The following is a 13,267-nucleotide window of genomic DNA, read 5'->3' on the forward strand; positions in this document are numbered from 1 at the left end:
AAAGTGTCACAAGCTGAAGAGAAATAGTACATACTTCGCTGCACGTCAGACTCGGATTTGAAATTCAGGGAACAGTCATTAGCAAACAGAAGATTGCAAACAGTCACTTCCTGTATCTTCATCTTCACCCGCAGTCTCCTCAAATTGCCAGCAGTCCACGATATGATACCAATCCTAGTGACACAATCACAAAAGACATCTGTAAGCACGGCAGAGAACATCATACTGAAGAGGGTTGGGGCCAGTACACAGCTCTGCTTGACTCCATTGATGACTGGGAATGGTTCAGATGACTCATCGTCCTCCACAACACAAGCGAGCATGCCATCATGGAATTGCCAAACCACTGTGATGAATTTCTCCAGGCAACTGAATTCTCCTATGATCTTCCAAAGGCCTTCCTAACTGTGTCAAATGCTTTTGTCAGGTCAACGAAAGTCATATACAGGTTGCAGTCCTCTCCTTAGACCATTGCCTTGTTGTGATGGAGACTCTTGTGTGTCCCCAATGACCCTCAGAACTATGCCGGTTGGTGACTTGTGCTCCTGGTAGGGCCACTCTTTGTGAACTGAAGAGGTAAACTGTAAGGCTCACACTTTTGGTTGGAGTTCTGGGAGAGGGGGAGTTTAAGGTATCGGAATAATTTGAGGGATCAACACTAGTTCTAGAGGCTGGGCAGGGGACTGAGGCATTGTGGCTCTCAGGAGGGGGTGCCAGATAGATCTGAACCCCAAGAGTTTGCCCAGGGGCTCTAAGACAGCAGCAATACCTGGACTCCACTCAGACTCTGTGGTCTAAAAACACCGAGGGATTCAGCAGCTGGATCCTCTCACAACAGTCTGGCAAGCGGCACACTAAACTGGAACTGTGATAGCTGGCGATCATAAAATTATCAATAATGATGCAGAAAAAGCAGAAATGTTCAACAAACACTTATGTTCTATATTTAAAAGAAGCTGGGTGATGTATTCATATCACTAAGTGATGATCGAATACTTTCTATTCCAACAGCAACTAAGGAAGATAACCAGAATCTACTAAAATTAAAAACAAAAACAAAAAACCAACTGGCCCAGATAATTTGCAAGCAACAGTTTTAAAAGTTGTGCAAAGAGCTTTTTGGAGCATTTATGTTTATTTTTAATAAATCTTGGAAAAGTGGGAAAGGTCCAAAGCACTGAAATAAAGCCAATATTGTTAGCCTGATGTCAGTTCCAGACAAAATAACATAATGGCTGATATGAGACTTAAAGAATAAAAGGTGAATGATCTAATTAATGCCAATCAATGTGTCTCCCAGGAAAACAGGTTTTATTGGATTAACTCACAATTTTTTTTTTTGTCAAGACTGTAAGTTTGGTAGATAAAGGTAACTGTTGATGTAATACTTTTAGAATTCTGTCAAGCACTTGACTTCGTGCTTCCTGACATTCTGATTAAAAGTCAGCACTACGCAAAAATCCATACAGCATACATCAAATAGATTAAAAACTGGCTAACTGATTATAAAGACTGTAGATGTCACCAAGATTTGTGGTCAGGTAAATAGGGATAAGGCAAAGTCACTAAATAGAGAGCCATCAGAATCACTTGGAAAGCTGGGCACAATTAAACATTTATTTCAGTAGATCCAAGGACAACTGGAGTTAGGTGGCTAGGTGCTTTTGAAAATCCCACTAGACACCTATCTGTATCTTTAAGCCATATTTACAGGATTAGGACAGCCTGTACACTGGAAAAGCAAGCACTCTGAAAAAGTTACAACAGATAATGAATTGAACATGAGCTCCCACTATGATACTGTGGCAAAAGGGGCTAGCACCAATAACTTGCAGTATCCAAATCAAACAGACCAGAGTACAGTTTTTACCCCAAGGCAATTCTTTTTTTGTGTGTGTGTACAATTCCCCACAACCAAGCATCCTGTTATTTGCACTGTTCACACCACATTAACCTTATCTCCCTGATCTGGTCTTGCAGTGATTTTTTTATTCTGGTGTTTGGTATACCAGTAATTCACTTTCCACCCAGTACAAAAAGATTTCCAATCAAAGACAGTTATCTCCTAACATGAGAGATAAATATTATTGGTGCTGTAGCATTCCACACGTATGATGATTCTGATGAACTTCTCTAATTTGAACTGCTGTGTTGCAGTCTTCCAACTTGACAGTCTACAAAAATAACAGATAAAACTGAAAGACAAAGGACAAAGCCCATAATTCAAAGCCTTTTAAAATTTCTGATATACTAGATTTTAGAACTTTGTATTATTCATGTTGGACCAGATCTTCAGCTAGTGTAAAACGGCATACTGATTTACATCAGCTGAGAATCTGGTCCATATTAGATGGGAGAAAGAAATTTCTTTAGAAATACAAAAGTTTTTGAAAAATCACTTAAGTCTTCTGATTCCAAGTTCCCTATTTAAGCCACTTCACCACATTGCCTCCCAGGCAAGTCATTTTATGAGCATTAGTGTTAAAATTCCTAAAATAGTTTAATGATATTTAAGATAAGAAAAATCCAAAAATAGACATGAGGAAAATTTATGTGCAGCCATATATCATTAGCTAAATATTATTAATCATTTTACAGATGACAAAACAAGGGAGAAAGGATAAATAACTGATCTGGACTACTGAATTAGATGTGAATATTGAAGCTGGGGCCCCTGGTACTGACGCTAATTTAATGTGTGATTTTGGCAAGTCACAAAACATCTGACAGACTCTATTTCCCCTTCTGTAAAATAGAAGTGATATTTACTAATTCCATATTTACAGGATGAGAGCAGCCTGTACCCTGGAAAAGCAGTGCTGTAAAATAACATTAAACACACCATGCTGCATTTATACCTGCAGCGGTCTCCCTTAAACACATGCCAATTTATTCAGATGATTAAATAATACTACCTTATTATATGATGAAAATTCTCATTAGACACTAGAACATGATTTAACTTTGCACACAGGCCCAAACATATTTTCTTACAATAGATAACACTAATTCCACCTCCAGTCACAGGATTTTAATTGCATCTGTAGACTCCAGAAAACCCTCGTAACAGAGGGCGGCATTTCGTAGTATTCAGACTAGTGTCTAAGAGCAGGTCCCACTTGCCACTGGGAAGGCTTTATACTCATTCAAGTTTATTTAAACATTTACCAGTTGTTCCACATACAGTAAAACGTGCTGAACTTTAAGCACAAGAATAGTCCTACTGAGTTCAGGTATGTGAGTTCAGTAGCACTACTCATGTATTTAAAGTTCATGGGTGAAATTCTGGTCCCACTGAAGTCAATGGGAATTTTTAGGATTTAAGTATTGTCCAGCCAAGCGAGAAGAGGGACAGAAACAATGGACATAGTTTAATTAAGCCATAACTTTATTCCCAAATGTCAGAGAGTACTCAGCAGATAAAATTGTACAGTGCAGGTACTTCCAGAACCATTTATATTACCCGGAGCACTGCTGTCAGTTCTCCCCCTTCCTACCCTGCTTCCCAGCCCATCAGCTGCTGGGATCTCACCACCCATCCCCTCGAATGAGGGCTAATAGGGGTTATAAAGAAGGGGGGGTTGACTCCCTGTCATAGCAGTTGTAGGAGCCCTGAACCCCTCATTTTCACTCCTATAAAAATATCTCCTTTAAATACTTTCCAGATCTATTTTATCTAATCACTGCATCTATTCCCTACAGAGTACCTGGCCTGGATATCTGCCCCAAGTTTACATAATGAGCTGCAACATCATAGCCTAACCTCTTATGTTTTTTGCCCCCACTAAGCCCCAAACTCCTGTGGGGAAGGTGAAAACCCCACCTAGCCTTGGTTAATCTGGTGGTGAGGGAAAAATTCCTTCCCAGATCCCAACCGCAGCCCACCCCCACCCCACCAGACAGGAGCAACTAGCTTAATGCCCACAGTGGATCATGATGAAACCTGGGAGGCTTCTCAGACTGGTCCAGGTGAAAACAAAACCAGGTTATTTACTGCACAGACTTCGGTACCAATAGTCCCTTATCCTTTTCTGATCACCTGACCAGCCCCACAGTGACCTGGCATGGTGCTGCCTGCACCTCAGCTCTACCAGGTAACTTTCTTGGCTCTCTAATCCTTGAAGGTGGAACACACCTTCTCCAACAAACCCACCACTTAATGCAGGATGAAGTCATTTGCAGGTTAAAGGCATAAAAGTCCAAATAAAAATACAGAGATTATCATCTTGGGGGTTAATTCTGTAATTTTACATAAACTTTCTTTCATTTCTTTCTTTGGTTCTAGACCACTTTTTAAAAGCATCTTTTTTTCTGGACACACTTCACTCCCTCATTGAAAGAGCACCATATAACACTGTTACATGCTAAACATTACCTTCTCTGACAGAGCTTCTTCTAATGTTGCTAGAGCTGTGTCCGTGTTACTGGAATCCGTTTGCAATGATTTCACTCTGTCTTTTAAATTGCTTAGCTGTTTATCTTTGTCCCTAAGTTGCTCCTGTAAATTTTCAATCTAGAAATAAAAATAGATCACAATATTAATCAATGTTTTCTTATCATTCAAGCAGGGAGTTGAGCCATAATAATCTGCATTACTAAAACAGCTACATGTACATGTACTGTGCTGTATTCCTCAGGTTACTGCACATCTTCTATACCACACATGATGAGCAACAGAACAACCTCTTCTTTTACTCAATTTTTTCAATATTCTTGGCTACATATTAGAAAGTTTTGGGGCAGAAGGGGTGGATTTGGAGGGTGTTGTGGAAGAAGAAAGGAAGCCTCAAAACCTATGGATAAGCATCTTAACTTCTGAATATTTATTTGAACCAAACTCTTGGAGGTGCACCCAGCATTTGTTAGTCTTTTGAAGGCGCAACCACCAGTACTGAACATGTAAACTGCAGCTGGACAGGGGTAGCTCTAATTTATATGCCTAGATTTTTTTTAATGATACATATTTTGACATGATTCTCTCATTCTCTAGCCAACTACAAAAGCAGTTTCTCCTCCCTTAGTGTTCACACCTCAACTGCTAGAAGAGGGCTTCATCCTCCCTGATTGAACAAACCTTATTATCTCTAGCCTGATTCTTGCTTGCATATTTATACCTGCTTCTGGAAATTTCTACTACATGCATCCAACGAAGTGGGTATTCACCTACGAAAGCTCATGCTCCAATACATTTGTTAGTCTATAAGGTGCCACAGGACTCTTTGCTGCTTTTACAGATCCAGACTAACACGGCTTCTGAGTGCTCCACTGTATAACCTGAATATGGCCCAAAAGTCATAATTTGCAGACAACTAGTGGGGCTTGGTTCATCTTAAATATTTTCTGGAATGCACAATCTGGGCAGCGAGTCTCCACCAACACTTTTGCTCTTAGCCACAGTTTTGCTGCCAAGAATGTATGAACATACAGCAGTAAAAGTTGGTCCTTAACTTTTAAAGGCAAATACATAGTAACAAGGCAGGAATGGTCAACTGTGATATAAAATAGGGAAAGGTACAAGTTTATAATATATTCAAGATATCTCTATTTTCATACACTTAGAACCAAACATATTATCCTTGTGCGCTGAAAGCTCCTACTGACTTCAGTGTGAATCATGCTCACACAAAGATTTCGGGACTGTGGCTGAAAAAATGTGCCAAATCTGTTGAGCAAAGTCTGTACCATAAAATATTTTTGTGGGTAACTGATTTAAAGTAACTGCATGTAAAGCAGGCTCTTAATAGGAAGAACCTGTGATATGGATCAAGTTGAACAAGTATGAAACAGCATATTTGGCAAATAAACCATGTACTGGCAGCAAACCAGGCACTTTTATCCATTATCTATAGCCTGAGAACAAACAAGCTAAACTGCAGATTATAACTCTTGTACATGATTGGTAGCCTGGATCTTCTCCTGAGGACTACATTAGTTACCACTGACTATATGTTTTTATTTCTCTTACTTCATATCATGCACTCTTATCTAAAAAACACCAGCATATGCAAAATATTCCTTTTTACAACCTTAAAATGTCAAGGAGGAAAAATAATACAACTTAAAAATAAATACATTTAAAATATTTCTTTTGCATTACATACTGGTAGGGAACTTTTTTTTTTTTTTAAAGGAATCATGTATAAATTATGCCTCAAGGAAAAACAAAAACTACAAAGAGCATGCTAGAATACACACAGGATATCATCAGACAATTACAACCCATACTTGATGAGGACCACATCATGGAAAATATCTTTCTTGAACCCTCTCTCCCTTCAGACCTTCAAACAACCCCCCTATTCTTGGCAAGCTCATTAGCAGAAGCAAGCTTCCCACAGGGATATGACACAGCAACTTAAAGTGGCACCAGGCCCTACCAGACCAACAGGCGCAAAACATGCACATATACTTCCCCTGCTACAATGATCAATACCCCCCAAAACACACCTTTCAAGATGCAGAGGGCCAACACATGCCTATCACAACATGTGGTATACCTCATCCAGTGCATCAAATGCCCCTACAACTGCCATGTGGGTGAAACCAAACAATCATTACACTCTCAGATTAACTCACAGAGAAAAATGATAAAAGACCAAAAAACACCCTATCATTTGCAGGCGAACACTTTTCACAAAGTGATCACTCCATATCTGACCTCTCAGTCCTCGTCCTCAAAGGAAACATGCACAACACCTTCAAAAGACAAGCCTGGGAACTTAAAGCCTGGACACTAACAAACAAGGACTTAATAGAGACACTGGTTTTATGGTCCATTACAACAACTTGTACACACCCTGCTGCCTACTAACCCTCCATTGTCCTATGACTGCAGAGATGCCCGCTTCATATTAAGTGATCTCCTACAACACGTGAACCCATTATGCTTAACGATTTGTTCACCTTATTAGCCTGGCCACTCTAGCTTTCCTTCTCCAAACCTGAAGAGAAGCTCCGTGAAGCTTGAAAGTTTGTCCCCTTCCACCAACAGAAGACAGTCCAGTAAAAGATATTACCTCACCCACCCTCTCTCTCATATTCTGTGACCAAGAGTGGCTCATAGCCTGGCTGCAACAACACTGCAAACAACGTAACATTTCTTAAAAGTAAGAAGGCAAACATGAGCAAAATTTAAAAATATACAAGAGGGAAGACAGACCAAATCAGAGCTGATAATATGGCTATAGTTATAACATATATAAAGCCATATTTATGTAAGCTTACAACTTTTCAATATTCTCAAACCAAAAGAAAACAGCAGTCTAGAAAATCAGTGCCACTTCCATCACTTGAGCTTTCCCCTATACTCCTTATGTTGTTTTTCCCTCATTATGATACTTCATTTTGATTTATCTTATTGAATGCTTTTAGGGGTGTTAGAAGGGGAATCCACAGTTCTATTCCCAGCTCTGCAAATGACCATCTCTAAGATTTAGCAAATTGCTTAACCTGTCTACTTCGGTATGTAAACTGGAGTATAAAAAGAGTATAACCTTATCTTTCTGAAGTTTTCCAAGTGATATGAAACCTTCAAAAAAAACATGCCTTTGGATAAGTGTGATAGTAATGCCGCTCCAAATGCTCAGAAAATGTCATCACAGAGTAAGACAACTTTCATTAATCATTCCTGAAGCTGACTTTCTTCTATTACATGGAGTTTGGTTAAATTTTAAAAAATGTTGATGTATTACCTAAGGTGCTCAATTCCAATGGACAGACAATGTACAGTAAGAACCTATTCCATATGAATACCTATACACACACAAATGCAGAGCTATCACAGCAGTTTTACTTTTCTGGCTGTTGTCCACTTCATATCTTCAGACATGGATTAGAATAAGGAGAATGATATACCCACATATGTCAAAAATAGATTAATGGCACTACCATACACAATGTTCCCATTTGTGCAACTGATCCTGCAATAACAGAGCCTTTGGTCAGGTTGCTCTACTGTCATTTTATTTCTGTTGACAGTAGTCCCTCAAGTACATATCCAAAGGTGAAAATAAACACATTTTACGGCAAAAATCATGTAACAAATTAAGAATATGTTAACCTGGCCATTATTCAGCTAAGCAGCAACCCTTAGATAGCATCAGGTATTATATTCACTAGAAAGCTTAATAAAGAAACAGTCAAGGATGTTATCCTCTTCGTCTCCCAGACAAAGCACAGAACTATTTGGCTGGTGGAGGGTTAAACACACAGTAGTGTAAAGGCTCAACAACTACATTTTTATACTCACAGATACTTGGGCTTACAAGATATATGAAGTAAGACCCACTGGTTGAACCACTTTGATTTTCCACTACTTAAAAATAAACATTGTAGCTATTATGCTCACTTTCACACAAAAGTGTCTCCAGGAATTTTATCACATATATTTTTAGGCAGTTTTATAAAACACTTATTCTTCCTTAATATATTATAGATGTGACCGGCCAAGCAACTGCCACAGACTTCCTGTCACTGACTTACTACTGTACATATATAAAACTTGAAGTTTGTAGATTATTTTATGGCTGTGAAAATCTTTACAACTAGAGCCTTATATGGTAGAAGACAACTGCATAATGCTGAATAAATAGACAAATTTAGCATTGTGGTTGGTTTATAAGAGTCTTCTTAAATATTGATGCAGAACAAAAATAGACCACTCTTTTCAATTGCGTTTTGTTCCTGCCTTTTATGGCTGATGTAGGTTATATAAAATCCCATAATACATTAATGCATAGTAATAGTAAAGGAAGAAAAATAATAGGAAAGCTACATTGGGAGGTTGTCAATTTATAACAGAAAAAATCAATCATAGAAAGCTGGTGTGACATTTTATAAAACAAATTCTGAGATGCTTAAACAAACATTGGTTTGAAGCACTAATGTACTGATTAAATTATCTTTATCCTATCATTTTTAATAGGAAGCAGCTTTCTAAACTTCCCATATGCGATTTTCATAGGTCTTGGCAACCTGGCAAAAAAAACGCTGAATATGATTGAAACTGCAATGCTAATGGTTCAGTGCGGCCTTTATTGAGGAAATGCTCTTCTCAAATCATTGCACATCAACCTCATGGTGATCAACATGTTCCACATTAATCACAAAGGTTTAGTGTACAAATTAATCCAGCTGCTCTAACGTTATCTCTCATTAGTTTAACATTAATCTGGAAAAACTGAATAAATACTGTGTTCAAAATCTAATTCCAGTGAAAGCCATTAAATGGATCATTGCTCCAGTCTTTATATGAAAAATATTACCTCTTCAGAGCTTGACATGTAACTTCATACAGGCAAAAACTCCCATTCATTTCACTAAGTCTTCCTACTTAGGGTCTTCGGATTAAAGCTCCAATTCAGGAAAGCATCCCTAGTCAGGACAGCAGTTAAGAACATGCTTAAAATTAAGCAAGTGCTTAATTGCTGTTTTGAATCCGGACCTGAATCTTTACTTTGATAGCCTCCAGCAGAGCACACATTAGACCAGATCCTGCATGTGCTGAAATCAATAGAAAATTTGCCATTGACTTCATATAATAATGCAATACTTTGCACATGCAAAGCAACTTTCATCCAAAAGAGCTCAAAGACTTTAGTGGAAGCAGGATCAGACCCACTACTACTGTTATAGCTGAACTAGATTATTTAGAGTATACTAGAGTATTTATTACAAACCTGAAGCCAAATTCTCTGCTCATTTAACGCCACTGAATTCAGCTGAGTTATGCCAGCAGAAATTTGGCCCCTAATGAGCAAAAATTTATAACCACCACAAAAAAGGGATGCACATTGGCATAAAAAATATCTGAGATAAACTGTTTACCTTAAAATGTGTGAATTCAATTGAAGATATTTTGACAATTTATAATTAGCAATTAGAGTTTGCGTGTAATACACAAACACATACAGTGCGAGTATTTGCGCACATTCTACTGGTAATTTCTTTATTAAAATGTGTTGCAATCTGAAGAGCGGTTAGGTCGATATATCAGATAGTAGAATACCAATACTGTATCCTAATTTAAACTTTTTACAGTACGATGATGTGAGTACGTGACATTATTACTATGGGTAAGAAATCCCTACTTGCTCTGTGTCATGGTAAAATACTAGCTTTAGAGAAGGCACACCAAGTATACTCCATACATTTTCATCATTGCTATCAGTGGAATTGATGACACTATTTTAATTTTGATATTTAAATATATAAATATGCATCAAAGCAATTGGACAAATTCTGTCTTGCATGACATTCCACGTCTGGAATTTGGCTCTGTATAAAGAGTTAAAACTCAAGAGACACTACATGCCCCATCTCTCTGAGTATTCCTGGATATCTATCTTCCTCGAAGAAACATAAAGAGGGTGGGAGTGGACAAGGAGCTGGGAAGATATTATGTAGATTAGCTCATTACTATAAATTATCTCTGTTTCATACATAGTAATATTTTTGTTCATGTGTATATTTTTGTTCAGACATAGAAATAGAAGATAGAAGTTCCTAACTCATTAACACCTATTTTATGGCATTGTAACAGTCACATCCAAAATTATATTAAGCGGTACTTAGAAACTTGCACACCTTGTTTCTTTACTTTCATCCAAGTATTAATGATTCTAACAACTACTTCATGACCCCCTGTGGAATATTTAAGCCATTGCATGTTTCAGCTTCATCAAAATATACTTTTTAATGGAGGGGGAAAATACCAGGAGAGCATTTCCAAAAACATGTAATCAATATTCAAAGTTGGATCTGCTCTTTTATTATCATCAGCTTGACCTACCCATTGTAGGCACTCCAAATTAAAGTACTTATTTCCTATGTGCAGTGCTTATCTGAATTCCAAAGTATTTATATGATTTCCTTCCCCTTCTAACTAATTTTAAAATATGATCCAAGCCTTAACCAAGAAAACATGTTCTAAAATATTACAGCATTTAACAAAATTCTCCCCTCAGAGGTAAAGAAAACAGGCAGCAAATTAAAAACATCCCCACTGAATTACAACTGTTTTAATGTAGATCATTCAATTCATGGCCCACAGATAAAGCAATACACAAATGGTCTCCCTACTTACACAGGTACTGGTGAAAATCTGGAGTAGCTCCATGAAGTTATTTAGATTATACTGGTGGAAAATGAAAGGAAAAACAGTCTTTTCTTTTCTAAGAGTGGTTGGACAGAAGTTTAATGATAATTTGGTAGCACAGACAAGATCTCATGGTTAACTAAACTTGAACAGAACTCTCAATAGGGTTAGCGAATACAATGGGAGTTTGTATTCTTAAACACTAAAGTCTTGTAACACATCAAATTAACTAGTTCTTCATGGGCTTTTTAAACCGAGAATTATATAGGTTATGACAGATTATTGCTCTCTCTCTAACATACATGTATATATATTAATTTTATTTCTCACATGCATGCCTCTGGCAAGGTAGGATATGCAACCATCAAGTTGTCAACATGCAATCCCCTTCTACCTTTGCTGCACTGACATTGCGCTATTCTCTTTACAAAAATAAATTCATTTCATCTTTCAGTATTTTAATAAATGTGTATATTCTCATCATTTAAATTTGACACTATTTATATATTTTTAAAAGCATTACACACTCTGATAATAGTCTGGTCTATTAGGCATCCTGTCAATAAACTCCAAGTGCAAATCGTGTCATTTTTTGGCAACTGTCTCAGGAATGCTTCTTGAGTACTCAACAGATTAAATTAAATCTCACCTGCTGACATTCTTGGTAATTCTACAGAAAGCTACATTCTCAAAAAAATTATTTTCATTATCCAAGTTAAAGCTAAGATATCATACTCAAAATAGTGGCTTTAATGATCTATAATAAGGTGTAACAGAATTTTTCAGAGAAATTTTTCTGTGGCCTTTTTATGAAACCTTAAACATTTGCTAATACAATTAATTTAGCTCAACATATTTTCTGCTCTGCTTTGGATTTATATGGGTTTTAAATGACTTAAACAACAAATACTTTGTAATACTGGATCCTCGAATCCTAAAACTAATTTTGTTTGACCCCTTTTAGTTTCTTTAGACCTAATTCATTTTCTGAAATTTGTATCACATTACAGAAGGAATCATCATATTCCAGTAAAGTGAATCAAAAAGATAAGATTAGTTCCATTTCTATCTAAAAAGAAAACCCAAGAAAAACAGAACTTGTGATTATAATTTTTTTCATTCTTTATTAAAAAAAACTTATGTATTTTAAGAAACCAAATTCCAAACAATATTTTGCAAATTATTATAACATTCTAATGAGAAAGATTTAATAGAAAAAACATTTATGCAATGGAAAAGATATCCCTATGAACAGACAGAATTTCAAGCTTCCTTTCTCCCGCAGCAGATATGTTTTTTTCTTCAGAAAGTGTTTTTGGGGTTGGATTTTAAGACAAAGAACTTTGAACCCTAGTATCCATTCTCACATGTTAACCCCCTACCAGAGACACAAATATAATGAAGGGTGCAAACATGAACTACTCAACTGAAAAAGACAATATTAAGGGTAGCTCAAATGCAAATACCATACATGGCTATTTACACACAATTTATTTTTTATTGGTTAGTATGACTCATGGTAAATGTTCTGACCCACACTGCAAATGGTCCATTTCAGACACATCTCAACATACTCCAGAATCTAGTATCACTAAAGAAATAATTCGCATAGTGACCTAATACAATAAAAGAATTAAAAATATAGAGTTATACCAATGTCTGTGCACTCTACTACATTGTTAAAATGCTGTGATAAAATACATTCTTAGTTAAAATCAGTTAGAACAAAAACAGTTTTTTTTAAAGACCCAGATTAAACTTTTTTGCCTACTGTAACATATTGGGGAAAAAATACCGCTACATGACAGACAGATAGCACAGGGAATGGTTTTTGGAAAGACGCATTGATTTGTAGCCAGAAACATTTCACAGAGTGAAGTGCAGTCATCAGGTGTCAGCAGTTGGAAAGTAACTTTTAATATTACTTTAACAGATTTTACAGTAACTACTTAAGGTCCTGATCCAGTAAGAACAATATACAATCTGCCTCCACAACCCTACGTCAGCTTCCATGGCATGGAAACTGCACTCTTATTTTATTTAATCAGGGTTTTGATTAACAAAATGTTTTCACTGTGCACTTCTTTTGCTTCGATAGTTTGACATTTCAGAACAGTGAAATGATCAAGTCAGAGGATAGTCCTTGTAAGTGCTTGCAGATTCAGCACATGA

The 13,267-nt window shown here is 36.9% G+C and overlaps 1 protein-coding gene across 5 annotated transcripts in view; it reads right to left on the reverse strand.

Annotated features, from left to right (window-relative positions):
* ERC2 (ELKS/RAB6-interacting/CAST family member 2) overlaps nt 1–13,267 on the reverse strand; it is a 903,595-nt gene that overhangs the window by 514,055 nt on the left and 376,273 nt on the right. For all 5 annotated transcript variants that reach the window (XM_075073080.1, XM_075073079.1, XM_075073078.1 and 2 more), the window contains exon 8: nt 4,376–4,513. In XM_075073080.1, coding sequence (XP_074929181.1) covers nt 4,376–4,513 — 138 coding nt within the window. The remainder of the gene's footprint in view (nt 1–4,375; nt 4,514–13,267) is intronic.

This window comes from Chelonoidis abingdonii, chromosome 17 (genome assembly GCF_003597395.2).
Source record: "Chelonoidis abingdonii isolate Lonesome George chromosome 17, CheloAbing_2.0, whole genome shotgun sequence".
Lineage (NCBI taxonomy): Eukaryota > Metazoa > Chordata > Testudines > Testudinidae > Chelonoidis > Chelonoidis abingdonii.